Here is a 26,456-nt window from a genome sequence, read left to right on the forward strand (position 1 = left end):
TTCGTCATAATTTGTCTCTTAAGACAAGGCCGGCGGCCTTGTATGATTTCCGCGAGAATGTGATGGACCTACGCAACCGCACCGCTGGTTGTCAGAGGGTGTGAGTGAATGCTGAGTCGCCTCTCTAGTTATACTGCCCAGTTCGCTGTCTCATAACAAACAAAGTAAGAGTCGTGTAATTTCGGTAAACGATTCGGACTCGTTATCTCTCGTCCGAGTCATCCTTTGTGCCGAGAAAACTTCGACTACTCCGGTGCAATCCATAAAGCTGCAGAGTCCGGCAAGGCGCGCCGCAGATGAATATCTTAATGCCTGAGAAGATGATTAGGGAAAAGAGCGTGTAAAACTTAGACTAAGCCTTCTCCAGAATTTATTATTATCATGATTTCAGTCGAACTCCACTTTCTCAGCCTCTGACATGGTTGGAGCCTTTGCCAGTTGCTCGCACATTCCCAGGTGACGATTGACTGCGCCATCGACACGCGGTGGTAACCTTCCGTCGGGAACTGGGACAGGGAGGGGAGATATCAACGTGTCCAACAGCAGTTTTAAGCAACTGTCACCGCACCAAACCGAAACTCTATTTTGTATGAATTGCATCAAATAAAACGACCACCCAGTGGTATTGATGTTACAAGTACGAATCGAATACACTGGGAGCTTGTGCAAATCGCAAGTGTCATTTACTCGATGACCCAGCGCTTGGAATGTCCAGCTGTAGAGTCACTGCCGTATCTGCTTGAAGTAGTACTCGATGAACTATGAGTGCTACTCTTGGACTGGTGTCGCTCAACGGTGTGGTAGGACCCATAGGATGGAAGCCTCGCCAGCGCTGCCGGGGGCACTTGAATGGCTCCCGGGGCCGGGAATGAACCTTCAGGTGTGGAGAACATCTCCCATATACGAGGTGCGGACATCTGAGAGGGGGGAACATCTTGTACAGCGGTGGAGAAAGTGGGTACGTTCCTATCGTCCGAAGGGAATGCGATCTTTTCCAGATCATCTCCGTAGTTCACGGGTACAAAGTCCTCTGGGATCGGCTCTTCTGCATTGACTGTGCCAGCCGTATAAGCCCGCAGGCACGAGTAACAAAGAGTTCGAACTCACGATAGCGTATAAGCCCCTTTCCAAAGTTGATACGACATATGATACCCAGGATGAACGCGATAAGAGTCAGGAAAACGGAAGCGGAGGTCATTACCCCAAAGAACGTCCAGGTCATGTATGTCCATCGGAACGCAGTGGAATCGAACATTGCTGCCCAGCCCGCAAGGTATCCGACACTGAGCGCAAGAAATACGAACATAGGGATCTTGAGTTCTCGGCGCACACCATACCAACCCTGCCAGAAATGTAAGCTATTATACAAGCAATCACAAAGTGGAGTCTGACTGTGGTCAACCACGGAAGCATGAGCTACAAAAATACGTAGTCAGCGAATGGATCTGACGGCACATAAATTTTCACTCACGATGAGAGTGACAATCAGCAACGGTTTGTATGCAGGGGAGGAGTTAAGACGCCCAATATTGCCATTGCAGAGTTGATCAAGCCAAAGCGAGATGGCGATCACCATGAAAAAGAGCGCGAGTTGGATGACAATCGAGAGCACGAGCACAAGTTTGTAGACACGACTAATAGTGATTGAAGCCCCGACGCGCTTGAAAGTCTGCCAGCCAAAGAGCTGAAAGTAATCAAAGCAAAACATGAGTGCTATAAACTTGTAAACTAGGGTCAAGACTGCATTACCTTGGCAAGTCTCCATGACAGAAAGGAAGAAACCAACAGCGCAACGACATTCAGCACCAAGCTAGCGGTTTCAGCAGCAAAGCGACTGTTCCAATATGACGGTAAAAGATTGATCGGATCGCAAGCTCCATTGGTTGACAATCTCGTGAAGTCACTGTGAAATTGAGCGGTGTTGAATATCTGATAACCTGCCCATCCAGTAGCTAGCATGTGTGTCAGAAGAGTTGCAACGCTATGATCTTCTGAGTCAGTCTCGCGGCAAACAAACTACTGCAACACTCACGTGTGAGGGACAGATTCGTTCAGGATCTAGTACAATGTTGTGACAAATGAATGAAGAAATAAAAATGAATTGCTTACAGCGACAATGGACATTCCGAGAACCCAGATTTGAAAAGCGATGAAGGTCAAATCTTCCCGCTCGGTCTGCTGAAGGCTTCGATGGCGTTACATAAAAACAATTATAGAGGAGAAACGCTTCTTACATTTGAACTGGGTAATTCAGAGCCCAAAGGCACTGTCGATCTAGAACAGCTACTTCATTGTTCCAGCCAAATCCGGAGACAATGACTTGTACGGTGCCATTGACCTCGACGGTTTGAAGATCTCCACCGAGGTTGCGTTTGTTTGGCTGTTGAAAGGCATATGAGCTGACTTCTATCCTGAAGAAATTACTGACCATTTCAGCAGCAATCTCCCAGCGCTTTGCGTGATCAGTGGCGTTTGAAGCCATCGCCGATGAGGTAGTGGTAGTGGTATGCACCGAAGACACTAGGCTCGTGGATGCTTTTGAACTCGAGATTGAGGTAGTCGTTGGACTTGCGGACGTCGTGAAACTCGATGTTGTAGCACGGCTCGAACTCGTTGAACTAGTGGACACCTTCGAACTTGACGAAGTGAAAAGGGTTGAGGTCATGGAACTTGACGTCCCCGTTGAATGTGAAGTAGTCATGGGGGTCGATGCCACTACATTTGCGGATGCCATTGAATTGTCCCCAACCGCCGTACCATTCCAGACTACTTGGCAAGAGCTAGTGCTGAAGTCTGCTGGGATACTGTCGCAAAGGCGAAGGTCACTCCCCAGAACGTAGAATGCATTCGAATCGATGGTGCCTCCTTGTTTCGTGATCGAAGCCAAGAATTGAGCAGCCCCGACATTGATACGAAAGGCCTGCCCTTGGAAGATGATTTGGAGAACGCAATGTAGGATGGAAAATATGAAGTAAAAGGTGGTCGTGCGTGAAAGAGTTATCCGATCCCACTGTTTCGAAAAGTCAGCCAACATTGTCAGAATGCTTCAGGACACCTCGCTCAACGGCAGGTTGCCTCTCTGATTGTTTGAACCGTAAAGCCACTGCAAAGACTCACCAGTAACTTGATCTTGGATGGGATAGGGATAATATTCCATAATTGCTTAATGCGCATAATGGACAAATAACTGCAGAGCCAAACTACTTTCAGATACTTGGTTCCTCGACCTGGAAAATACATACCGAAATCACGGATAAATGAAAGACAATGCCACTAGGGCGATAAAATCAGAAAGAATTCGTTCGAGAACTCAAGCAAAAGACGGAGGAGCGAACGGGAGAAGGTCGACCGAACTGCTACAACGGTCCTGCCGGGGTGCAGAGAGTCAAGAAGAATGAAAGTCAGAAAGAGGAATCGATCGAGGATATCTTCTCACAACTGCTACTTCAACCAATTTGTGACCCACTGCCAAGAGGCAGGACGCCTTGGTCACACAGCATCTCAACGACTGGAATCGCCAATGATAGCTCTGATGAATGTCACCAGGACCTTGACAACACAATGAACCTGGACAAATATAGCATGCATAGCAAACATCCATCTGATCTATCATGTGCATAGTCACAGGAGTAACAGGTCCGTGTATCTGCAGCCAGTAGGGATAAATTCACAAGGAAATGATGAAGATGAACCTGGAACGGTATCAGAGGCTGTGAGGGTGAGTGAAAGGCTGTTCAGAACGGGCTAACTGGCGTACTTCTTTGACATAGTAGCAATCTCCATTGACGGCTCCTGTAATGCTAACTGCGGCGCAGCACAGCGTCTCAACGTCGCTTATGCCGAGGTCCCAGGCGCGCAAATAAGTACTACTGTACATCTATTCGCCAGGCGTGCACCTAAATGAAATCCCACACGTCCTTTTAACAATTCGATGCACTCAGCTACAGCTTCTGCCACTGGCGCACTGGCGCTGGACGACAACGAAATATGGAAGTTGCGGTTCAACTTCCCTTCTGTAACAATAGATTCATCTGCCGGGCCCGGAAGAAGCATCACTGTGGGTTTGTCTAGTTAGTACATACAGCCTAGTACTGCAGCTAGTCGAGATTCGGCGTTCTTGCGATAGTGTGCACTGCGCACGTAGTACCACTAGTACTGTACCAGGAAATTTGAAAGTCCGGCTCGAGTTGGCCCAGTCCGGCAATCTCGTAAGCGCCTGCTACGATCCTTCGACGACCCATATGTTCAACCGTACCATACTGTCATACTAGATCCACTCTTATCATTATCATTTTTTATTAGGAAACGGAACTGAAAACGAAGGACGAAATCCGACCGTCCATATCGTCTTAACATCATAACGTCAGAGCATCATGGTAGGTTCCTGCATCACCGTGACTGTATTCCATCTATGACATCAATCCCCACTTAGACTGTATGCACGGATTGCGGAGGGACCGTTATCGAGTATGATGCAGCTGCTGGCAATGGATTTTGTGTCAAATGCGGAACGGTGGTGGAGGAGAACACCATAGTTTCAGAGGTCACTTTTGGAGAAACCTCTGCTGGCGCGGCGATGGTTCAGGGATCTTACGTCGGTCAGGGTTCAAGTAAGTACAGGTTATAACTGTTGTGCGGACAGAGCCTCAGTCTACCAGCGCATGCTCGCATGTCGGGTCCATTCGGGAACAGGGGAAGTAACGAGTCTCGCGAGCAAACCATCGCGAATGGTAAGTTGTCATTTCTGTTGCAGTCATCACGGTCCTTATGATTTACTAGCTAGCAGAAAGATCCAAAACTTCGCTGGTGCTCTGCGTCTATCTGAAGTTGTTTGCTTGGCCGCAACGCGTCTTTACACCCTTGCCGTTGAACACAAGTTTACGAAGGGTCGCAAAAGCAATAACGTCGCTGCTGTCTGTTTATATGTTGCCTGTCGACAAAAAGAGACACGTAACTATATGCTTATAGACTTCTCAGACCTTCTACAGGTAAGAATTTGTGTGTTTGTCGATACTAGTTCTGACCATCTCTTTCCAGGTCAATGTCTTCGAGCTGGGCCACATATACCTGCAACTTGTCCAGACTTTAAATTTAAAACTACCTCTCGTCGACCCTTCTCATTACATCTCCCGCTTTGCGGCATTGCTCGAGTTCGGCGAAGAAACTCACAAAGTCGCCACTGATGCCGTCCGACTTGTACAACGTTTCGACCGGGATTGGGTGACTCGAGGCCGTCGCCCAGCAGGAATTTGTGGTGCAGCGCTTCTCCTTGCCGCACGCATGAATAACTTCCGGCGTTCAGTCGAAGAGATTGTACAAGTGGTGAAGATCGCTGATACCACACTGAAAAAACGATTGGATGAATTCAAGAAGACTCCTAGTGGTTCCCTCACGCTTGCCGACTTCAGGACAGTGTGGTTAGATGAAGAGATGGATCCTCCCGCCTTCACAAAAGGAAGGGAGAAGGAAGAGAAAGAACGGGAAGAGACCCTGGATGGACCGAAAAACAAACCCAAGAAACAAAAGCGGAAAGGCAAACGGAAAAGGAGAGATAGCGAGTCTGAAGGGGAACGGGTGGAATTCGCACCGCCTCTAGAGGAGACCCTACCTCAGATACCCATGATCGACCCTACTCTGTTCAATCAGGGTATCCTTGCTGGGACGTCTGAACCAGCACCTCTTTTCTACCCAGACGAAAACGAGGAAGTTTATGCCAATATTGATCCTGCTTTGCGACCGGCGTCAAACATTGTATCTCCCGAACTTGACTCACCAACAGCGGCTGCCATCGACGAAACCGTTGATCAAGCTCTCGCTGAGGAAGTTGCTAGTTTCCTGCAAAATACTCAGGGCTCACTCCTTCGTGACGCTCTGGACGAAGCTGAACAGCGCCGACAGGCCCAGTTTGCCGAAGTCGATGAATTGCTAGGATTGGACGAAGACGAGCTTGATAGATTTCTCCTCACCGAAGAGGAGGTGAAGATTAAGGAACGTGTCTGGGTAGAGATAAATCGGGATTACTTGGAGGCATTAGCTGGTATGGTTTCTTGGGCGCCGTGATCATCCATGTCCGTGACTGAGCGGTTTGTTTGTAGCCAAAGGGGAACCAACTGATGTTAACCAACCCAAAAGTCGCAAAGTTCGTATCTTGCCATTGCCGAAAATTTTCATAATAATAACCCTTCGGTACTGATGCATTTCCTATTCAGCGTCGGAAAACAAGCACCAAACCGCGCGACGAATCAATGCCTTCTGGAAATACAGCAGCCGAGTCAGTGCGAAATCTCATCAAGAAAAATCCCAAGTACAGCAAACGAATCAATTACGATGCACTCAAGGACCTTTTCGTTGATGGACCACAAGTCCCATCCCTCGATGACAAGGACAATTTATATACCATGGATGATAAGAGCGATGGAGAAGGCATGGTAGTTCTTGAGGAAGACGGAGGAGGCATTGGAAGTCAACGACCAGCACCCCGACTACATCGAGAAGAACAAGGTGAGGAGGGAGAGGATGACGAGAGTGAAAAAGGTGACGATCATATAACTGACGTGGGATGGGAAGAAGCGTATGAGCAAGAAGTCTAATCGGTGTCCTCCACCTAGTGTTGAGGATCCGGATGCTCTTCGTAGATATATGTGTGCAAGAATCCAAATAATACATGTGCCTCTGTATTATAAAATAATCGTAAGTCGTCGAGGTAGACGTTTTGGTTGTGATCTAGGGAGGTTCCATGGGGACGCATCTAACATGCTAAAAATGCAGGCAAAAAGAAGAAACAGACCGGATATCCTGCTGCTCTATGATGGTGCAGTCTGCTGTTCCTTGGCCTCCCACATTGTCCTGAGCACGTCCGAGAATCCAGCTTTACCTGAAATGGCATTCTGCTCGAAACGCTGAACCAACCAATCCTCAAACTTGTCTGTCATACTCCTCCACATAGCCATCCGTGCTTGTATCTCTGCTGTTTGGGTAAAGGATGTCTGGGTAGAGGACATTGGTCTGTACTGTATTCGCTCGTAGCAAGTAGCGAATTGAGACAGCGAGAGGTTGACAGATGTTATGGTTGCCGTTTGCGTTGCAGGGTCTATGAAGGATATTTCACGAACAAAAGCATCTTCTGAGCCGCCAAAGAGCTAAAACCATCGAATGCGGGAGTAAGTCCGATGTCGCGTGCGGACATTAGCATTAGAGCGGCTGACCTTGACTATCCATGAAGGCGTCTTCTGCTTGCACCCGAGAACACGCTCCGTCCGTATTATTCCAGTTGACGGATCAATCGTACGATCGAGGACATCGACGGTAACGACGTGAGTACAATGTGGGTTGGGGTATTTGTGCCACATTCCGATGACGACGTGAGACCATGAGTGACTGAAATTTGCGTAGTTAGCACACTGGGGACGACGACGAGGCAGAAGATACTCACTCATACTTGAAAGACTGGGAGAAGATGTGCATGACGGCGCGGAAGGGAGAGAGGTGGTCGTGCGGAAGGAACAGGACGATGTACCGGCAGTGTACCTGTACTGGCTTCACTAGTACGATAAATTTGTGATTGGTTCCGGCACACCGCGGCATCTCGGCACCTTTCCCGTGGCCGAACCGAGTATCATTTATGATTTATCCCATCTCAGTGATCTCACAGATCAGATAAGCACATGCCTTTTCATCATTTTCATTCAAGATTTAATAATATTTATCGACCGTCTATGATCAAGACTATGATATGCATCTGCAGTCAAATTTACTATATACTTCTATTTGCATCCGCGATAAGCCGCAGTTCAGCGAGACGTGCCTTCATCTTCGGTCTGCGGCAAGGTATGAGAACACTTCGACCTGGCAGCTAAGCAGGGCACTCACATTTCGAGCAGTTTCGTCTCCAGCTCCTGCTTTTCCTCTTGAAGGGCCAACCGTTTCTCTGCGTCCAGTTTCGTGCTATAAGGACAGTCAAATGTGCATTTACGGCAAGAAACGAAAACGGGACGTACAAGATATAACTGCCTTGACCATCCAGCTGCAAGATCGTCGAGTGGTACTTCCATAGTGATGGACGATGAGACACAGTGAGTAGCGTAATTCCAAGGGTGGTTGCTTGTTCCATCATCGTACCCTCCATGTCAGGAGGGACGAGTGAGGTTGCTTCATCAAGAATGGCATACTGCAGCCAGCTGATCAACGTTCAGTGGCACAAGAATGAGGTATGTGGTTACCTTAGGTCTGTGATAGAAGAGTCGTGCCCAAGCAATTTTCTGCTTGTCACCTCCGCTAAGCGCGTCCCTCCACTCGTGCGTAACGTCCCAACCTCCTTCTCGCTCAACGATGCTTTCCATCTGAACTCTTTCAAGTACCGCGAGGAGGTCCGCGTCTGTTACTCCACCTAGAACATGCCTTAGAGTTAAATTTACAAACACCATATTATTCACCCACGGGCCTCCATATCTTGTTGCGAGTGCGGATATATAACCTGGTCGCGGAGAGTTCCAAGTGAAAGATAGGGTCGCTGGGGTATGAGCATGAAATCTGACGCGGGGGGCTTCCGAACAATGCCTCCTACAGCCACGATGAAAACAACGCATCGGCCGAGTATATCAAGCTCACCGTAAACAGGCCAAAGGCCGCCCAGAATGCGGAACAACGAAGACTTCCCAGATCCTACAAGCCGGTGTGAAACAACAACAGTCACGGAAGCCGTGATGCATACCATTTGGACCAACGATCAATAGGTGTTCCTTCAAAAACTGTTTGGCACAAGATACAACACATACGTTGCAGATAAACTTACCCCAGGTTTGACATGAAAGGTTAAATTCCTCAAAAGAATGTCACCATTTGGCGTGACGATTGGAACATTCTCAAATTGAATATCGTCTGAGAGGAGAACTTGCCCACGACCTCGCAAAACTAAGGGTGTTGCATTCAGTGCTTGCATCACGGCTGAACTCGTCACGTACTCTTTCCATTCTCTCCCTCAGTCGCACCGCTCACAAGACCCTTCTCGAACTTGCCCTTTCGCATGTCTGACATAGTGTCAAGCAAAAGGGATACTCGTGAGGTGTAGCCTGCCAGTTCCGCTAGGTCTTTATACGAGTACATCACGCGACCTATAGCATCTGTGAATGCACGTCAGCAGCTACATATGAAATATCGAATGATTTCACCTGATGAAGAAAGGAGTAGCCTTCGGTTTGTCACAAAACCTGTAGAACATTGAGCGACTTGATATTGGGACAACCGTGAAGACCCACCTTCTGTACGGCTGCCTAAGTCAAAATTCGATAGTCCAGGTAGCTTGAAGAAGACAGGAATTGCACAGACGACGAGCTAACATAGTAAATGTTATGTTATCCAACTCGCTGGTTGACGAGTACATACCCCAAAGCTGCCCCACAGCCATTTGACGATGCCCTCCTCCGCGCAACCGTACCACCACCTCTTATTCATTACTCCTTGTTCATGCTGAACGAGCGCAGCATACTCGCGTTCGATTAACCGCTTCTCCGTCTCTTCGCCTCCGAAAAATGCAATCTCCTCTGCGAACTCGGAAAGGCGAGAATGTGTATGTCGAAGTGAGCCGGCCAACGCAGCTGATTGAGCTGTGTACGTCCCAAAGGAAGGAGTTAGAGCACGTACTGCGTTCAAATTAGCGGATTATAAACTCTCAATGGAGATCGGACTTACATAGAGCAGCAGATGTCTGAACTAAAACAGTGAGAAGGACAAGACCCTCTGCGCCTACATTCTGTGACAATTGGTAGTTGTAAAGTATCACGTCAAGAACTGGCTTCGCGAGGTTCGCGTAGATTACGGCAAGGTGCGTGGAGAACCGTTGTATATCGTGAGTTATCATCCTGTCCAAAATCTGAGATGAACAATGCATTGATTGGTCCGGTAGTTCGCTCACTGATCAGCATTCTTTATCCGGTCGTCAAGATTAGCTAGATGACAAGAGTCACTGAGAAATTCCACTGAGAAAGTTAGAAAAACTGACAAAGTTTATAATAAACTTTGCCCTCTGGGCCATCTGCTTCATCGCCAAGGTACAGCTTAAGCACCTCCTTGGTAAGTCGGGTACGATATGCGAGAGCGAGCTTGTTCTGGATGTAACTAAGCCAGCTATTCGTCCAAGTTGCCGGAATTGCAACCAGCAACCATCGGATTATGTTGAGGAGAAATTGGAGAGACTGCCCGCGCACAAGAGATGCAACAATTCTATGAGGATACATGATACTTCAAGACGTGTTGATTTGTCTGGAGAACGTACTTTCCATCTAAAGCGGCGACATACAGCGAGATGGCGGTGCGGAAAACGAGGAGACTTGAATGCATGAAAAGCAACAGGGCCTCCTTGGAGTGTATATTTGGTATGACAATACGCAAGATGATACCCAGCCTTTGATAAAATATGGCATCAACCTTGCCAGCCAATATGAGCCAATTGTCTGTAAAAAGGCAAGAGAAGCGTACAGCGACACGGGCGGGCTTTCCGTCCTTTCGAGCTGCCGCATTCTTCTCCTTGTCCGTCCTTGAGGTTGTGCGGGGGGAAAGACCACGATATGCGGCCGTTAGCACGTACAGGACGAAGCCAACAGTAAGTCCTCGTTGTACCAGAGGCCGGTGAGCGGCATACACCTGCGCCAGTTGCTTCACTCGCTGATCCAATGGGCGAAGCTTCGAGGTCACCATCCTGTCTCGGGTTAGATGAATGTTGAGTTTGCAGGTGATTATCCCCCTGCAATTTGAACGACAGTGACAGGTAGCCTCAAGCGCGCCTAAGAAGGCCTAAGAACGTTGAAGTCGAAGGCAGCAGCTGTTGCATGTGATTCTTCATAATTTAGCCCTGGGCGCTCGAGTCCATATCGGGCGAGATCAATATTCGGCTTTGCATCCGAGGAACGAAGACTATGTATAGTAAATTGTAGTAATTCTTGACTCTTCGTCAGATACCACATAGAGCAGCCATCGATACCGCACCATGTCCGTGAACGATACCTACCGAGCGTCCAGCCCAGAGTCTGAACTAGAGCTCACTGCAGAAACCACCACTGAGCAAATTGCAGAGCTCAAAGAACTCATACCCCCATCCTCTGCACCTGTCATCGCAATCGATCTTGATGACGTGTTGAGCAGTACCAACGCTGCCGTAGCGCAATGTACGTGTATTCTCCCCATCTGCATGAGGAGCGATGGGTGCAAGCTTGTTTAATATCTCAAGGGCACAACGAGACTTATGGTACCCAAATGACCACCGACCATTTTTATTGTGAGTCATGCATCGACATATCCCTGTGCATCATGGTCACGTCGCGCAGACTATTTCTACTGGAAGGCAAGTAGAGTGTATTTTACTGATGCAGTGATTGTTCATCTCGAATCCGCCGGTTCCTCTAGAATCCATTTTGGGGAACGCCTCTCACCACGCGCACAAAGGTCAAAGGGTTCTATGCCAGCGGTCAGATGGCACAGACGCAGCCCGTACCCGGTGCACGCGAGGGCGTAGAGACCTTGCGTGCGCTGGGCTATCGCTTGATCATCGTCACAGCTCGAGGCAAAGATTCCCACGCTGATAGCTGGGCTTGGGTCGAACGTTGGTTCCCTGGATGCTTTCATAGCATGATATGCACTGGTCAGTTTGCGAATGTTGGAAAGCCTGCGACAGATGGCGTAGACGCCTTGACAAGTGCACGAAAGAGCCATGAGGTCGCCACGCAATTGAGCAAAGCGGAAGTCTGTATTGACATCGGTGCCAAATTACTGATCGACGACTCGATGGAAAACGCGCTGGCCTGCGCCTATCATTTCCCGTTAGATGGGGTAACAAAGCCTCCTCCGGTACTCCTGTTTGGCTCGTATGAGTGGAATAAGCGTCTTTCGCTTGCTTCTGACGAGTGCAATGACATGGTTTATGAAGTTCGTTTACAAAAAGAAGGAGGAACGTCGTTCCTGGAAGAAGACGTCAAACAAGGGGACAAGGCATTGGAGCAAGCAAACACTCATCTTTCGGTGCGCCGGGCTAAAGATTGGAGTGAAGTCGTGCGATATGTCACGGAGGCGAAGCTTTGAAGGGCGGCCATTGGTAGTTTTTTGAACGTTAGAGGTGACTATTCATGCATTTCTAACCTTGTTTGTGGCTGACAGAATACCTCCTCATTTGACAGGCGTAAAGCACTAGGTTACATGTATACATACATCATACAAACCATTCTTTGTACCGGTCGTCGTATCACACGACTTGTCTGATTTTTCCCGTCTCTACCTCGTAAACCCATCCAGTGATATCCCCTTCTTTCAAGACAAGCGGGTGGTTCTTCAAGAATGCGACATCGTCTTTCACACTGCTATCTAAATCAGGGAAGGGTCCAAACTGCAGTCCGTTGACTGCCTCGGACACAGCAACATCTCCAGGATGGGTGTTGATGACTTTGGATCGAAGTTGCTCATCGGTAAAAGTGAGCATTCCACAATCGGAGTGGTGAATGACGAGCACATCTTTAGTTCCGAGGAGTCTTTGTGAAATGATGATGGATCGAAGAGATTCCTTGCTGAATACCATGGGAACTTGTTCAGCAGAACGCAGGAGTTGTGAGACGTTGGGAACCTACGCAAGACCTCCAGCATTCCGAATAATGTGTGCTTCCCCAAGATTCAGGCCGAGAAATTCCTCAGGGCTGTTCCACAGTCATTTGCGAACATGCTCTCCTGGGCAATTATAACTCACTTAAGGCGAGCATCCATACACGTTACTATCGGTGAGTCAGCTGAGTTATCTCAGGTGCGCTGGCAAGTACTTACCGACAACAAGGTGCTTGGATGGTGGAATGCTTAATTTGCCGTTGTCGCCAAAGCTGGCAGCGTATCTCTCATTTGCTTGCTTAAAGTCAACCTCGGCCATGGCAGTTCGGGAAGAGATAAGAATTTGGTTTTTCGCGTAGCGTGGGGTGTTACATATTTATTCTTGGTTCGACTCATACTGTGCCATTTTGACGCAATCGAGTTGTGGTTCCCTAACTTTCTTCTCCTCTATGTGATCTAGAGATTAGATAACCATGTGGGTTGCACGTGGGCATAGACTGCAATGTTCACGTGACTGACACGGACTTGCCGCTCGACATTCAGCTTAGCACTTGAAGTCAGCAGTATTCAGGTCATCGTAATGTCCTCACAGAAGATACAGCGCCTGCTTGAACCGCCTGATGCATCTACTGCGCATCAGTTTGCACTAGATTACCTCAACTCCAGTTTCGCTCATATAGACGACCTCGATGGGATTGACAAAGTCCTGTCACAAACAAAAACACGGAGCTCGGAACTGCAACGTCAAGTGGGTTTTTTGATTTGAATAATTCGTGGTAGTTTATTCGTTGTCAGCTAGCTCTCTGCATCTCAGCAATCGATTGACTCACTCATAACGAAGACTCGCATGGCAGCACTTGCTAACCTTGACACTGCTCGTGGGCTTGCGGAAGACAGAGAGTCGATAGACAACGAGATGACTTACCTCTCGCACGAGCTCGTCTCATCTCTTTCTCCATCGAAATCGGGAGTTAACCCCACTCTCCTTGAGGACATTGAGACTATGCATCGCGTACTGAAGGAACTTGAAAGCGTGCGGGCATACGTAGCTGTCATAGAGCGTACATTGACGCTGAGGTGTGCACGATCTACCAATTCTACCTGCCATGTATGGACACAAACTCTTTCTTAGCGAAGGAGCACTAGCGCAGCTGCGCAGTACGCCATCCCCACTTTCCACATCGTCGACGGCAGAATACAATAGGCTAAGCTCCTTCGTTAACAATGTTGTTCAAACGTGCAACGCCGTGCAAGATATCGGGAGCGTTGAGCAGTCTCTACATCTTGTTGCATTTGTACGGCGTATTCGCGACAAGACGTGGTCAGATATAAAAGGGATGTTTTCTGCGTAAGTCTGGATCCCTCGCCTTGCAACACGGTCTGATACTTTATCGTTCTCTCATCAAGCAAACTGACTAGCGCGCTGGACAATCTCAAATGGCCAATGCCCGTTGACTACCCTGCTGCAAGCGTGGATGACCGCAAATCCTTTGAGTCTGCATTCAAAGACTTGATATCGCTGCAAGAAATGTCAGTGAAGCTGTATTGTGCATTCTGGGCTATACTGAAATATCACAGTGGCGAGAATATCGAGGGTTCAACAAACCAACTTGAAATAGGTTCTCAGGGCTTATACCCTCTAGAAACCCTCGCGCATGCAATATCGCTTCGTTTCAAATACCATTTCGAAACTGAACGAGAGACAAATCGCCTTGACAAAGTATGTTTCTCGACGTCTTCTATAACCTGTCTTGATTGTTCGTAACAGCCAGAGTGGTATCTCTCACATATAATGAACGTGGCTCACGACCATCGACCATTCATGGACAATGTCATACAACGTTTGCTTTTGCGCACTAAATACCAGCGTGTTAATGCATGGGTAAGCCCATACTTTTAAACTCGCTCTTGTAGCCTGACGGCAGTCCACGACACCAGCAAAATTACATTACTCTCCTTGTCCCAATCCTGGAGCGCAAGTTGCGGCGCACAGTTCCGACTTTGCTCTCTCACCCTGCCCTGTTGGCGCACACTGTTTATCAGGCATTGATCTTCGATTCCAATATGCGTGAATCAGGCTATGAATTTGTGGTCAGTGCAGAGGCAAGGAAGACTGCGGAGAAAGGAGGCGTCAGTTCTGTCATCCTTTGCCAGAAGGAGTGGTTTGACGCATGGTTAGAGGGCGAGAAAAAGTGTAAGTTTGTTGTTACATTCGTCTGTCTGTCGGCAATACTAAGCCGGCTGGTTAACAGTCGCTGAGGACCAGTACCATGAAATCATCAGTGCTTCAGATGCATGGGTTATTGTTGATGATGATTCAAATGACTCCGAGGAATACAAACTCTCCCGCTCGATAGCCGAATTGAAGGCTACGAACTCAGCTCGTCGAATAAAGGCACTCGTCGAACAAGTTACTGGTACGTTATGGTTATGACTTTACTTGGATGAGTTTGTCATTGAAGGTGAAACAGATCGCTACTCTCCCCTTCCCTCTTTCACCCATCGCACGCGTTTCCTTATCCATGTCCAACTTCCTATCCTCGAGCAGTATTACTCTCGTATATCTTCTTCCTTGGATGCCTTCGAGACACTTTCATCTGCTCTGGTGCGAGCGGTCCCTGGTGCACTAGGGGTTGAGGGAGCAAAGACAGACTCGCGTAAATTGACTGGAGGCATTGAAGGTAGCCAACGGTTGTGCAAGGCGCTGCTCAGCGCGCGATATGCCGAGTCTGCAATGCAAAGATGGGGAGAGGAAGAGGTAAGGCTTGTGTTTTGGGACTTTATTGAGACTAAACAACCTGTTGCGGTTAGTTCTTCTTGGAACTGTGGACAGAAATTAACCATCGGGCAGCCCTACGTACGCGGGCGCAAATGCATCCCTCTCTGCCAAATTCTGCCGATCACCAGTCTAGCAAGAGCGATGCACCGGAATGTACTATCTTCGAGGAGCTAATTACACAATACACGAAGCTCGCGTCAAGGGCGGAAGATATGCTTGTGAGTCAAGTTTGTGGTGAAACCGAAACTGCTTTGAAACCACACTTCGTGTCTATCACATCGTAAGTGGCTCGTTTTTCTACCCGGCTTATACAATCAGTTGTAGTGACTGCTATTACGTAGTCCCAAGGAAGGAGGTGACATTCAAAATGCAGATGATCGAATCGCCGTGCCCCCAAGTCTCCTCCCATCCATTGCTCTCTTATCTGCTCACCTCAACTTCATCCGCAATACACTTCCGACTGCAGTGACAACCCATGTATATAGGCGGATAGCAACACGCATCGCGGAGCACATTCTTCAGCGCGAAGTTCTCTTTCGCCCGGGACTCACAAGGGGACAATTCCGCACAGGACTTGCACGGGAGCAGGCGCGTTCCGTTCAAGCGGAATCCGAACTTTGGGCCGAAACTTGCCAGGCTGCCTTGAGGACTTCGCGGGCCAGGGCTGAGGGTCCTTGGGGACGGCTACTAGTCGCAGGCAGACTACTTGGCGCAGGTAGACAGGAAGTGGACAGGGCCGTGAAGGAAGTCCTTAACGGGCAAGGGGATAATTGGGAGGATGCTTTGGATGCCGCCACGAGCCTCGGATCAGGAGGTTTAGGGAAAGAAGAGGTCAAGACAGTGCTCCGGCTGCGGGATGATCTATAGACCAACCGTGCAGGGGCGAGCATGCGTGTAGCGGCGTGGGAGGGGAATGGTGAGAGTTGTCTGATGATATGCTTTCATACCACGCGGAGCCCCCCTCAACACAATATAGCTTTCGAATCATTGATATGCTCTAGGAGGATCAGATAATAATATCATGACAGCGTCAAAATTGACTTTGATCAGCAGTTCAGACCTCCTGATCATCAGATGCTTCGACTTCAAGTCACGCCACAGTAATGGATGCGTTCCAGTGATTCATTGTGTCATGTGGAGATCATTCTTATTAATATCTCTAGTATGGAGCTATTATTACAAGGGGAGAACATGATACAACAATGACGATAAGCAAGTAAAGCGAAAAGGAGGATGTAGCCAGTCTGCCGCATGGAACACAACCCACGGTCAGGCCACCGCGGCGGTATTAGACTTTATAGACGATCCCTTCGCTGATCATGAGCTCATCTGCATCCGACATGACCTGACACGCTGCGGTAGCTTCGGCTGTCCCAAATAATGCGCCCGTGGGTAGACCTTCATTGACCATTTCCACAAGTTCTGCCAAGAACACCTGTTCCTCGTCTTGGAGGCGTGTGGAGAAAAGGTTCGCTAGCCGCGCACGGAAAAGCTGTAGCCTATCAAACCGAAAACGCACGTGCGAGAAAAAACGAGTCAGAATTATACTCTTCAAATCAGTCCCCCGGTAATAAACTGGGGACGTGAGAGTATGAATAGAATGGAACGCTCACCTTTCTGGTTGCACACCGCCCTCCTGTGATGGTCCTGTAGCAGCCGTTGGTAACGTATCCATCGGGAGATCCTGGGTGCTGTCATTCCATAACGTGTCCTGACTACTATGATCATTTGCACGCTGATTGTTGGTCTGTCCTTGAGGAGGCATGCTCATGCGTTCAGGGACCTCAGGTTGTTCATCGTCACCCTGATCATTTTCGTCTTCGTCGGAACTATCCTGGGAGTCATCTTCGTCCTTCCCGCCAGTTGCTCCCGCACGATTGAGTTTGCGTTTCTTCCTCTTTTGCCGCTTCGCAACTTCCTTATAAAGTGCGTACCGCATAATCTCCTCTGCCGCACGAGCATCCTCAGACTCGACTTTGAGTGAGAGACGTGCCTTAGCGTGGGCGGTGGATAGACGAATTAGAGTTTCCAGTGTACGCGCTGTTAGAGGTGATGTCTGTATATGACCCGTCAAACACGAAACATAGCCGAGATGCAAAGTAAAAAAATACCTTCTTCCGATTGGTTTGACCCTCGTCCTCATTGCGAAGGTTAGCATAGACATTCACAATGTGGTTAGCCGCGCCTTTCGTGAGAACTGGTGCAGGCTTGCTTTTCGCGTACTGAATATATTTTTTGATGAAGGCGATGCTCAACACCTCCGTCTTCACCTGCTTGCCTCTCCGTGTTCGTGATTTTGCTGCCGTCAAGCCAACATGGAGCAGGGGATCGTATTTCTCGAAGGGGCTGCTCTCTATCCCACCATCTACCTCCGCTGCTTGCACACCCGGTCCATCAATGGAAAGTGGCTGTGACAGGTTGTCATGCACAGGAGTACCATCTTCAACTCCGGGGGGCATATAACGGTGCATACGCAGTACGTGATCTGCAATTCTGCGGTCTCGTTCTTCATCAACATCATCGGTGACAATGAAGAGAAGATCAAAACGCGAAAGAAGGGAATCGGGTAGTGCAATATTCTTATGGGGATCTTTATGGATATCATACTAGCAAATAACGTAGTCAGACTACAGAATCTAAAAGAAATACACGTAGATTGACGCACTTGGCCATAAATCGGGTTGGCAGCGGCAACGACACTGCACCGCGCGTTCAAACTGGTATGGATACCAGCCTTCGCGATGGTGACCGTTTGTTGTTCCATCACCTCGTGAATCGCCACGCGATCGATATCTGACATCTTGTCAAATTCATCAATGCAAACAACACCACGATCTGCAAGAACCATCGCGCCTGCCTCGAGCCTTCGCTCGCCGGTATCGCGATCAGTGGTAACAGCCGCTGTTAAACCGACACCAGAACTTCCCCGTCCGGTAGTAGCAATAGCGAGTGGGGCAGTGCCCAACACGAAGCGAAGTAGTTGCGATTTTGCGGTCGACGGGTCGCCGACCATGAGCATGTTGATGTCGCCACGGATATGGGTACCATTAGGTAGGTTCTTTTCCGCACCACCCAGCAGGAGTAAAAGGATAGCTTCCTTGATTTTATCGAGTCCATAAATGGACGGAGCAAGAGACTGTGAAAGAAGGCGGAAGATGTCGCGTCGTCTAGAAAGCTGGTTGATTTGCCGAATATCAGTATCAGTTAACGGTGTCTGTGCAATACCGCCTCCAATCTTGGAGGAAAGGAGATTGATGTTGTTTGCGAGAATGAGGGATCTGTCAGGAAACCGGAAAATGAGTGATAAATTTCGAGGAAAAAAAGGAAAACGAACTTGAAGGCGCCACTTGAGCCACCTCCCACACTTCGATAGAAGCCAACCAGTTGAACACGATCACCAGGTTTGCATTTATCAACCAGGTCATCGTCAAGGATAATATCTGTACTACGAGGTAGCTGACCAGCCGGAGCGCGTTCAGGCATCTCCTGGATGCTGATACGCTGGTGATCTCGGAAGACACAAAGGCCATATTCCATCTGTAGGGGATGGCCATCGTCATCCTGCTGAGGTGTGACAGTGGAGGTCGGTGGCAGATTTGATGTTGACGTAGTCGCATCGCGGTACTCGCGTGCGTGAAAGAGTTTGGTGTCGGGGCAATAGTGAACGGATTTGAGCATTTTTGGGCGGACGAGTGAGCAACGGGTGATGATGCCCTCCAAGGAGATCATCTTGCCAAGATGTTCTGATTTGAGGGTACGCGGGCTAACGTGATGGTCACCGAAGGAGCCACTGAAGCCGACGCGATAGTTCTTTCCCTCGAGCTCGTGCTTGTCGCTATCCTGGACTTGAGTGATGACACTGGCGAGGGCATCGTCAAATGCGGGAATGAAGTCAATGGGCTGCTTGAGCAAGCCATCTGCGAATTCTCTGTTATAGTCGCGGAGATCATCGATGTTGACTATTAGACGAGTTTGATCTGTGCGGAGCAGGCGCGCGATGTCGTCTCTGTAATTGTAAATTGGGGAATCTGAAATGAGAAATTCCTCGAATATACGCGTTCTGTCACGCATAAGATCATCTTGAGGAACAGGCTCGTCGAGCATCGACATGGTTGCAAGCTCAGTGCAGGCAGTAAGTAGCTAGACGTGAAGCAAAAGTTGACGCGTGCTCAATATTGACGCGACTACGCCTGCCCTTAACCTTACGGTAACTTCACGTGGAATCTACTCGATAATTTTAGAGCCCTTGACATCGGCTTATATTGCTTCCAATGCATAATGCTATCAGTCTGATGCAAGTCTGATGGTCCATTCGTCGAAGTCGAAGTCGAAGAAGTTCGACGAGTCGGAAGTTGGACGGTGATGATGCTGCAAAGTCGTATATTATTCATCCGCACCCAACAAGGTTCACGGTGTACGAGAAGAAACCCATCGAATCAAGACAAAACCAGTCAAAGGAGAGCACGTGTACGTATAGATGTCAAGCAAACTAGTCGAGCGAAGTAACTAATTCGTAAGAGGAAAACAGGTGGAATACATGTTTGAATACAAGGCAGGTGTGCTGTCGGGCTTCACCATTGAAGTACGCAAGTTAGGTATAAAAACGAGTGTGAGATTAAGATAGTGCTGGTGTAAACGCAAAAGAAGTTGGAAGGGGTAAACTCAGACGTGGTGGGTGGGGCCAGGTGGGCGTGCCACCTAAAAAGGTGATTTGAGTGATGATGCGGGTGATGGGCGGTCCATAAGTTGATGGGCATGTACGATGCTCCAGTTTTAAGCACATAAAAACGTTAGGGCGTGCTGATATTATAAGTCCTAGCGTCCACTGACTGACTTGTGTATGGACTCACAGGATGGTGTTCACCAGTCAGCTCCAGAAGTGCCTCCACCACCGCCACCGAATTGATCTGCAACAGGGCCTTTCTGTGGGTCCAGATGATCAGCTGTGTCATTAAATGACAATGAGTTGATCCTTACTGGTTCAGGATCCCTAGCCACAGGTTTTGCCATCTGTTTTGTGAGGGTGAGCGCTAGAGCAATAAAAAGAGAGAATGACTGACTGGATGGGCAAGGGATGGTTGTAGAAGACAAGCCAGGACGATGGCGATATACCACTTTGTTGATAACATGGGGTATGCCTGCTTAAAGGAGTGTGACAGGGTTAAACGAGTTTGCTTTTTATGTGATGGCGAGCTATGAGAAAAGTGGATATGATGATCCACGCGGTTTACATTCTCCCGGTATTCAGGAACCGACTCTCTATGGCCGCCGAACCCATTCGGTTGAGGTACCTTTTGCGGAGAGTACTACAAATAATAGTAGTACTTAAGGCGAATAGAATCTTAGATCTATCTGGCTGGCCCATCTGCTCCGTTCATCCATGAAACGGTCAGTAACGTACGTCCGAGGATTGCGATCTAATCTAGGAGACCGTAAATATAAAAGTCTGTTAGAATTTTTGAGCTCACACAGGTATGTCCTGCCCGCTCCGTGAATCATTCCAACAAATCATTCAATCGGCATAACATACCACAACGACGACGGTGTCTTGATCATCCACTTCCCTGATGGACTGCACGAGACCATGGAAGCACTTTATTCGTTATCGGGCCAAACGAGCTTCCAATTGGCAAGCGCCTACAATTTTCCATCATGTCACACGAACAACGGTCAGCCACTTGGTTCCTGGCGATGTGGAATCAATTTCTAGTTCATCACTGCACCAGTGCGTGGCATGCGCCATCCGACCGCCGAAGCAAAAATATGATGTCATGCGGCTATGCGTACAGAATACAATGGATGCGAGTATTAGATTACTCAGTCCTATTTCGAGCGTTAGAACAGGTAGATCCGAAACAAAGACGAGACATACCCATAGTTTTATCAAGCCATCCCAAGACGCCGTTACAACTTTAGACTGCACACATACGTTAGCTGTCAGCATCGGTAGCGAAGCAAAAAAACGGCGAACGTACCGACTCGTGTGGTAGCCACTCATGCGCGATCACAACCTTGGAGTGTGCATGTAGCCTGGATTTAATACGCCCCGTCTTCCAGTCCCAGAACACCACGTTCCCCTCGCCGTCACCACTGCTTATCCATTTGCCATCAGGTGAAAACCCGACCTGGCAAGCGTACCCAGCCACGGAATGTCCCGCAAATCTTTTCTTTCTGTTTTGGCGGAAATTATCCGTACTGTAGATGAGAATCTGGTTGTCTAACGATTGCGCAGCGAAATATTTCTCTACAGACACGATAAACAAAAATATATTAAGTCATTGGTTGACAAGTGAGAAAAAATAAAACGCACTTGAAGGGTGAAGCGTTACTGCTGGCATCGAGTGCATGTGAGGTTCTGCAATGTACTTGATCACGACTGGGATATCATAATCCCAAGCACGGATGGTCTTGTCGTCCGACGTCGTGACAAAGCGTCGGTTCTCGTCAACGAAAGTGATAGTATTGACAGGACCCAAGTGCTGGTCATATTCCTGGGTGATCTCCCCAGAGTTCATGTCATACTGCACGGTCGCATTCAATGGTCGATTAAGCCAGAGACAGACGAAAGCACGTACCTGAATAATCTTTTTATCCGACATACCAGCGAGGAATATGTGTTGCTTGTCTTCGTCCGGATGGAAGCGCACAACGTATGGAGTCTTACCATTACTGAACCGCTTGAGACACTGGCCAGTCTCGGTATCCCATAGTTTCATCTGGCGGTCGTATCCACATGATAAAAACTTCCGACCATCGTTAGAGAATGTGACGTCCTTAACCGCCTGTACGTGACCATGGAAAGTCCTAAGGCAATTTCCATGTGTATACACGTCCCACAGCTGGCGGGAGCGAGTCAATTAAAGGACCGAATAGGATAAATAAAATTAGCGTACCTTTATTTTTGTGTCCATAGAACCGCTAAGGAGGAGATGGCCAGTTTCAGGGAATAATCGTATTACCGAGACGCCTTGGGTATGGCCGGTCCAAGTATGGATACACGTCTTCGGAATAAATGTCTCTTGGGAGCCAACCTCAGTGACAATATGAGGCGCTTCCGACAGCGGCGGATGCATATACGTGCGGCCCTGATAGTCGGTCATAGACTTGCCATGGAAGACGGAGGTTTCTTGGCCGTAGGCACCAGGCTTCGGTTTTGCTTTCTTCTTTTGAACTACCGGTTCAGGCTCCTCTTCCTCCTGCGGCTGATCACCAGTGTCCTCAACACCATCCAAGAATCCAATTTCCTCTTCTCCGTCCCATGCAGCCCAAGGTCCAACGTATGAACCCTCACCGTCCACTACATCGAGATCTCCCTTGTTCTTTCTCTTTCTTTTCAATTCCTTTCTCTGAGAGTTCGTAGCTCGTAATGTATCAATTGTTGCAAAGCCATTTTCGCGAGCCTTTTCAACTGAACCAAGAATAGACGGAGCGTTTGGATCGATCGACGGATTGACCGAGTAGCCGAGGATGGAATGTGTCAGATGCTGGGCCTTGAACGCGTGGTCTGACATGGATTGTTCTTCCACATGACCCGCGAGTGCGTTCTGATTGATAAACCGGTTTGAATCACCGAATGGATTCTCGGGACCTTGGAGCGGCAACATCATGTCGCTGTAAGGAATATTGACGTTCATTTGTGTGTCTGTCGGCCGGGTTACCAGCGAGGTTTGATTTAGAGGGTCCTATGGGCGCGGTGAGTGACATGGTGGATGTTTGGAGTGTTAAGACTCACTTCAGCGAGAACATGAGGCGCAGCCTGAGACAGGAATTTGTCCTGGACCGTGCGCGGTTTTTTGCTGGAGGGAAGTTTTGACAGGCCAAAGGCATCATTGATATGGTCCTCGTCTGAAGAATAAGCAGACATGACAGTCAAGTCAGTACTTAGCGCTACTTTGTATACGTAGTATCTTGGAGGAACCAAGTAAAGGAAGGAGGCGTGGTAAATAACTTCCAAAAGGAAAGTGAGACATTTATGTAATTTTGTGGGTTGATTGGGATTTTCATTTGTCGGTCTAATTGATTCTAAGTGATGCAGCCTTCCTTCCTCGAGGCCTGGCACTGAACCCCTCATTTTCCTTCTGACTTCTTCTTATTATCTTAAAGCTTTATCATGACCGAGCGCATCGTCGGTCGGCCATGGACCGCTCAGGAGGACCGTCTCCTCGCCAACGCCGTCGCAACCCATGGAGAGTCTGACAACTGGAAGGCTGTAGCCCACTGTGTACCGGAAAGAACCAATAAAGCTTGCAGGAAGGCCAGTATTGATCTCATAATCCCAATTCAGTTCTCCCAATACGTTCAAAAACAGCGATGGCTTCATTCACTATCACCGAATGTGAAGAAATCTGCTTGGACGCCAGAGGAAGATCATCTACTTTTGGAACTCTACAAAGTCCATTCAACAAAGTGGTCTGTGATCGCGCGACATATACCTGGTCGTACTGACGACGCTTGTTCAAAACGCTATCGTGAGGCACTCGACCCTTCTCTCAGGCGTGATGAATGGTCCAAGGAAGAGGACGACAAACTCTTAGACGCGTACTCACGCTTGGCTGGGCGATGGCGCGAAGTCGGCCAGGAGTTACAGCGCAGCGGATTAGCCTGCCGTAACAGGTGCTGTTTCTCCCGCACGTATACATAGTTCTCACGTAACTCACCTCCGCTTTCTCTCAGGTGGAGGCTTCTTGAGCGAAAAAGAAACATCTTAACCGAGCCTCAGGGTGTCGCAGTTTCAAAACCATCTTTGACTATGTCTTCAGAACCATCAAGTCCTGTGCTAACGTATCCTGATCCCACACCTTGGCCACCTCCACCCATGCTCAACCCCAGACAGTACTGGGATGGAAACCTTCCTCATTTTGACGGAAGACTTTCCCCGGCATCTGGGCAGCACCAGAACCGCGTAAGGTCTCACAATACCGTGGGATTGCTGGGCAGTGTAGAACCCTCTTCAGTTTCCCATCCACAGTCAATACAGCACGTTGTCAATCTTCCGCCCCCATTTCATTATTCGTCTTCATCATTAAGTTCGGCCTTGTCATCTCCACACACACTTGCAACCAGGTATGAAAAAAGTACCGCGGCCCCTAGCGGCGCTTACCAAACTGGGGAAACTCACGCCGCCCCGCACTCTATTGCCTCCGTTCCGCCGGCCGATAATACGCCCGCTGTTTTTGACTATGGGGTAGTCCTCGATCCATCGCTCGTCAACGCCACACAAGCAACGGATTATGCCGCTGGACATCGCCCTGTGTATGAAGACAACGTTGCACAACGCCATTATAACGACATTCAGCGAAGCGTCGTTCCCACACCTGTCCCATCTCACACACCCGTTCCTACTCAACGTACATCGGAGTATTATTCGTCTTCGCCTCGTCATAACGAGTGCCACCATCAATTGATCCGTGATGGAGAGACTTCTCCATCACAGCTCTCTCTCGATTCGTGTTATCCTCATCCAACCGCTTCTCAGGGTGCTTCCGTCTCATTGGTCCCTTCAGCGCTAGGCCTAACCCACGAGGCGACTGACAATTACTATGTGGCTCATCCTCACCAACAGCTTGAGCATGATGTCCAGCACTTTGTGATGTCATCGCCGGATTCATCCTCCGTCTGCAGCGTTCACCGCGAGTATTTCCCGTCTTCATCCTCATCGGACATGTGTTCCCCCATTTCGCCTATCGATGCTCCATTACACCAGACACCCTGCAACCAGTACTACCCACCCTCTGAACACGTGGTACCGGCGCACCAAGACATCAGTTCAATGTCACGGTCCTCCACGACAGCGCCTGAAGCTTGTGGAGACTATTACCAGCCACAACTCAAAGGACAATTGCAGCCTCAATTTCATCCACTACCCAACGAACGCAAGCTTAACGGACTTCGGGCTCCTATGCCTAGTGCTGATACAGGTCCACTACCAGCCGTTTCATCCAACTTCCATCCTTCATCACCCGCCCATCCTTCATCACCCGCCCAGCCTTCTGCATCTATCAACTCATCTGCACACACGTATCCACGCGCTGCCAGTGTGCTCCCAAAGGCCATCAGATCAGGTGTCAAACGCGGCCCTCCTCAGGATACTTCGTCACCGACCCCTGACGACCCCAATCCTCGTCCGACTGCACGGCAACGGCCGTCATTCATACGGAAGCGTGCTGATATTCATGCCCCTCTGAGGCTATCCTCTGACTTGCCTGCTACAAATGAGTAGGTCATATTCTCATGCAGGTGACGCAATCGACTAACATGGTGTCATTTCTAAGCCCCTCTATAAAGCCATATGCGTGCGGTCACGAGAGCTGTTGGCCGGCGACCTCGGCGATTTCCCGTGCTTGTTACACTACTTCGCGAGGTCTTTCGGACCACAACAAGAGTGCGCATCCAGAAGATTCTGGTGGGGAGAGGCCGTACAGATGTGGTTTAGACGGATGCGGAAAATCTTGGAAGGCACGTCATTTCGGTTCCGAAGTCCTTGGCAGTTGGTATTAATGACTGTGTTCGGCAGAGCATTAATGGGTTACAGTATCATTTACAAATGTGCGGAACTACGTATGTTTTCTTCGCCCGAAATACTAACATGACCTAGATCGAAGGCCCATTTCCAACACGCTATTGTGTCAACTTTCGTTACCTCTTACATCGATGGCCTCACCGTCCCTTCTGTGGAGGCATCTCCTGGCGAAGGCGAAGATAAGGTCAAAAAACAATATTCTTGCCCGCATCAAAGCTGCCCAAATCGGTACAAGCAACTCAGCGGACTTCGTTATCATCTAACCCATGTAAGTTTAACTTCCGCAACATGGTGAATCTCATTCTAACCAAATGTGTCAGGGTCACCCTACAGATCTCCCGGTTCAGCTAGATCTGGTGCCTCCTGCCCTAAGTCGCAAATTGGCCGAGAAGATGCGGAAGGATGGGACCAACTCACAACCCCCTGAGACACAAATGCAAAATTCTCTTCCTGCTCTCGACCCCTCGCCGAGCTACTCTCCTGGACATGTGTCCGCATAATGCGTGGGCCCCTGACTATAATCAGCGTGGACCAGAATCGGATCAATATTCTACTGCCACTTCTAACATATCGCTGGCT

General features: G+C 48.8%; 10 protein-coding genes across 10 annotated transcripts; 4 read left to right on the plus strand and 6 right to left on the minus strand.

The window, feature by feature from the left end:
- Window positions 1–514: 514 nt before the first annotated feature.
- On the minus strand, window positions 515–3,349 carry DEU56DRAFT_309550 (uncharacterized protein). Its single transcript, XM_041345579.1, has 11 exons — window positions 3,243–3,349; window positions 3,118–3,187; window positions 2,429–3,010; window positions 2,235–2,380; window positions 2,110–2,185; window positions 2,033–2,058; window positions 1,750–1,981; window positions 1,472–1,684; window positions 1,393–1,416; window positions 1,108–1,342; window positions 515–1,054 (listed from the first exon to the last, which is right to left on the minus strand). The coding sequence occupies exons 2-11, from the start codon at window positions 3,172–3,174 to the stop codon at window positions 684–686; spliced, it is 1,962 nt and encodes a 653-aa protein (XP_041214704.1). The 5' UTR covers window positions 3,175–3,187; window positions 3,243–3,349; the 3' UTR covers window positions 515–683.
- An 853-nt stretch (window positions 3,350–4,202) lies between these two features.
- Window positions 4,203–6,847, plus strand: DEU56DRAFT_309555 (BRF1-domain-containing protein). The gene is made up of 7 exons (XM_041345580.1): window positions 4,203–4,376; window positions 4,433–4,610; window positions 4,659–4,730; window positions 4,780–4,988; window positions 5,038–6,037; window positions 6,096–6,139; window positions 6,210–6,847. The coding sequence occupies exons 1-7, from the start codon at window positions 4,374–4,376 to the stop codon at window positions 6,588–6,590; spliced, it is 1,887 nt and encodes a 628-aa protein (XP_041214705.1). The 5' UTR covers window positions 4,203–4,373; the 3' UTR covers window positions 6,591–6,847.
- On the minus strand, window positions 6,804–7,582 carry DEU56DRAFT_876832 (MSF1-domain-containing protein; the record flags this gene model as incomplete). The annotated part of the gene is made up of 2 exons (XM_041356019.1): window positions 7,206–7,582; window positions 6,804–7,139 (listed from the first exon to the last, which is right to left on the minus strand). Exons 1-2 carry the CDS (start codon window positions 7,434–7,436, stop codon window positions 6,804–6,806), a joined length of 567 nt encoding a protein of 188 aa, XP_041214706.1. The 5' UTR covers window positions 7,437–7,582.
- Window positions 7,583–7,646: 64 nt separating this feature from the next.
- On the minus strand, window positions 7,647–10,806 carry DEU56DRAFT_767637 (ABC transporter transmembrane region 2-domain-containing protein). The gene is made up of 17 exons (XM_041351175.1): window positions 10,474–10,806; window positions 10,271–10,422; window positions 9,998–10,218; window positions 9,911–9,944; window positions 9,688–9,857; window positions 9,382–9,638; window positions 9,255–9,330; window positions 9,168–9,206; window positions 8,961–9,119; window positions 8,792–8,910; window positions 8,711–8,738; window positions 8,608–8,661; window positions 8,437–8,559; window positions 8,220–8,386; window positions 7,998–8,167; window positions 7,870–7,944; window positions 7,647–7,817 (listed from the first exon to the last, which is right to left on the minus strand). The coding sequence occupies exons 1-17, from the start codon at window positions 10,690–10,692 to the stop codon at window positions 7,754–7,756; spliced, it is 2,127 nt and encodes a 708-aa protein (XP_041214707.1). The 5' UTR covers window positions 10,693–10,806; the 3' UTR covers window positions 7,647–7,753.
- A 241-nt stretch (window positions 10,807–11,047) lies between these two features.
- DEU56DRAFT_706719 (uncharacterized protein) lies at window positions 11,048–12,051 on the plus strand (the record flags this gene model as incomplete). The annotated part of the gene is made up of 4 exons (XM_041347425.1): window positions 11,048–11,159; window positions 11,222–11,269; window positions 11,319–11,344; window positions 11,398–12,051. Coding segments are annotated over 4 exons (840 nt in total), but the record flags the coding sequence as incomplete, so codon positions are not given.
- A 178-nt stretch (window positions 12,052–12,229) lies between these two features.
- Window positions 12,230–12,898, minus strand: DEU56DRAFT_724508 (carbonic anhydrase; the record flags this gene model as incomplete). Its single annotated transcript, XM_041347823.1, has 4 exons — window positions 12,230–12,548; window positions 12,609–12,674; window positions 12,725–12,749; window positions 12,799–12,898. 4 exons carry the CDS (start codon window positions 12,896–12,898, stop codon window positions 12,230–12,232), a joined length of 510 nt encoding a protein of 169 aa, XP_041214709.1.
- Window positions 12,899–13,116: 218 nt separating this feature from the next.
- On the plus strand, window positions 13,117–16,427 carry DEU56DRAFT_767643 (RINT-1 family protein). Its single transcript, XM_041351176.1, has 11 exons — window positions 13,117–13,327; window positions 13,379–13,656; window positions 13,712–13,927; window positions 13,987–14,109; window positions 14,158–14,299; window positions 14,348–14,461; window positions 14,518–14,773; window positions 14,832–14,996; window positions 15,051–15,337; window positions 15,391–15,638; window positions 15,700–16,427. The coding sequence occupies exons 1-11, from the start codon at window positions 13,160–13,162 to the stop codon at window positions 16,223–16,225; spliced, it is 2,523 nt and encodes an 840-aa protein (XP_041214710.1). The 5' UTR covers window positions 13,117–13,159; the 3' UTR covers window positions 16,226–16,427.
- A 36-nt stretch (window positions 16,428–16,463) lies between these two features.
- Window positions 16,464–19,496, minus strand: DEU56DRAFT_767647 (MCM2/3/5 family-domain-containing protein). The gene is made up of 5 exons (XM_041351177.1): window positions 18,693–19,496; window positions 18,024–18,636; window positions 17,470–17,964; window positions 16,972–17,414; window positions 16,464–16,857 (listed from the first exon to the last, which is right to left on the minus strand). Exons 1-5 carry the CDS (start codon window positions 19,466–19,468, stop codon window positions 16,647–16,649), a joined length of 2,538 nt encoding a protein of 845 aa, XP_041214711.1. The 5' UTR covers window positions 19,469–19,496; the 3' UTR covers window positions 16,464–16,646.
- A 1,200-nt stretch (window positions 19,497–20,696) lies between these two features.
- On the minus strand, window positions 20,697–23,292 carry DEU56DRAFT_309805 (WD40-repeat-containing domain protein). Its single transcript, XM_041345581.1, has 8 exons — window positions 23,091–23,292; window positions 22,252–23,040; window positions 21,934–22,197; window positions 21,669–21,879; window positions 21,334–21,602; window positions 21,231–21,275; window positions 20,829–21,181; window positions 20,697–20,780 (listed from the first exon to the last, which is right to left on the minus strand). The coding sequence occupies exons 1-7, from the start codon at window positions 23,220–23,222 to the stop codon at window positions 21,176–21,178; spliced, it is 1,716 nt and encodes a 571-aa protein (XP_041214712.1). The 5' UTR covers window positions 23,223–23,292; the 3' UTR covers window positions 20,697–20,780; window positions 20,829–21,175.
- A 176-nt stretch (window positions 23,293–23,468) lies between these two features.
- On the plus strand, window positions 23,469–26,377 carry DEU56DRAFT_724964 (uncharacterized protein; the record flags this gene model as incomplete). Its single annotated transcript, XM_041347841.1, has 7 exons — window positions 23,469–23,971; window positions 24,032–24,190; window positions 24,296–25,021; window positions 25,630–25,834; window positions 25,872–25,903; window positions 25,953–26,145; window positions 26,198–26,377. 7 exons carry the CDS (start codon window positions 23,469–23,471, stop codon window positions 26,375–26,377), a joined length of 1,998 nt encoding a protein of 665 aa, XP_041214713.1.
- Window positions 26,378–26,456: the final 79 nt, after the last annotated feature.

Source organism: Suillus clintonianus (assembly GCF_016758775.1).
Source record: "Suillus clintonianus strain FC179 chromosome Unknown DEU56scaffold_3, whole genome shotgun sequence".
In the NCBI taxonomy this organism is placed as follows: Eukaryota; Fungi; Basidiomycota; class Agaricomycetes; order Boletales; family Suillaceae; genus Suillus; species Suillus clintonianus.

Bases quoted from the DNA above. Each gene is read 5' to 3' on its own strand.
- DEU56DRAFT_309550 (XM_041345579.1), bottom strand. From the start codon at position 3,174: ATGCGCATTAAGCAATTATGGAATATTATCCCTATCCCATCCAAGATC. The intron at 3,011-3,117 runs GTGAGTCTTTGC...TTTTCGAAACAG, and splicing joins CATCCAAGATCAAGTTACTG to TGGGATCGGATAACTCTTTC. The intron at 2,381-2,428 runs GTCAGTAATTTC...GCCTTTCAACAG, and splicing joins GGGAGATTGCTGCTGAAATG to CCAAACAAACGCAACCTCGG.
- DEU56DRAFT_309555 (XM_041345580.1), top strand. The intron at 4,611-4,658 runs GTAAGTACAGGT...TCAGTCTACCAG, and splicing joins TTACGTCGGTCAGGGTTCAA to CGCATGCTCGCATGTCGGGT. The intron at 6,038-6,095 runs GTATGGTTTCTT...GTTTGTTTGTAG, and splicing joins TTACTTGGAGGCATTAGCTG to CCAAAGGGGAACCAACTGAT.
- DEU56DRAFT_767637 (XM_041351175.1), bottom strand. From the start codon at position 10,692: ATGGTGACCTCGAAGCTTCGCCCATTGGATCAGCGAGTGAAGCAACTG. The intron at 10,423-10,473 runs GTACGCTTCTCT...TTGGCTGGCAAG, and splicing joins GAAAGCCCGCCCGTGTCGCT to GTTGATGCCATATTTTATCA. The intron at 8,739-8,791 runs GTAAGTTTATCT...CAGTTTTTGAAG, and splicing joins CCTTTCATGTCAAACCTGGG to GAACACCTATTGATCGTTGG.
- DEU56DRAFT_767643 (XM_041351176.1), top strand. From the start codon at position 13,160: ATGTCCTCACAGAAGATACAGCGCCTGCTTGAACCGCCTGATGCATCT. The intron at 14,110-14,157 runs GTCAGTGAAGCT...GAAATATCACAG, and splicing joins TTGATATCGCTGCAAGAAAT to TGGCGAGAATATCGAGGGTT. The intron at 15,639-15,699 runs GTAAGTGGCTCG...GCTATTACGTAG, and splicing joins CACTTCGTGTCTATCACATC to TCCCAAGGAAGGAGGTGACA.
- DEU56DRAFT_767647 (XM_041351177.1), bottom strand. From the start codon at position 19,468: ATGTCGATGCTCGACGAGCCTGTTCCTCAAGATGATCTTATGCGTGAC. The intron at 17,965-18,023 runs GTGCGTCAATCT...GTTATTTGCTAG, and splicing joins CCAACCCGATTTATGGCCAA to TATGATATCCATAAAGATCC. The intron at 16,858-16,971 runs GTGAGCGTTCCA...TCGGTTTGATAG, and splicing joins GGCGGTGTGCAACCAGAAAG to GCTACAGCTTTTCCGTGCGC.
- DEU56DRAFT_309805 (XM_041345581.1), bottom strand. From the start codon at position 23,222: ATGTCTGCTTATTCTTCAGACGAGGACCATATCAATGATGCCTTTGGC. The intron at 22,198-22,251 runs GTACGCTAATTT...CGCTCCCGCCAG, and splicing joins CTATGGACACAAAAATAAAG to CTGTGGGACGTGTATACACA. The intron at 21,276-21,333 runs GTACGTTCGCCG...GTATGTGTGCAG, and splicing joins AGTGGCTACCACACGAGTCG to TCTAAAGTTGTAACGGCGTC.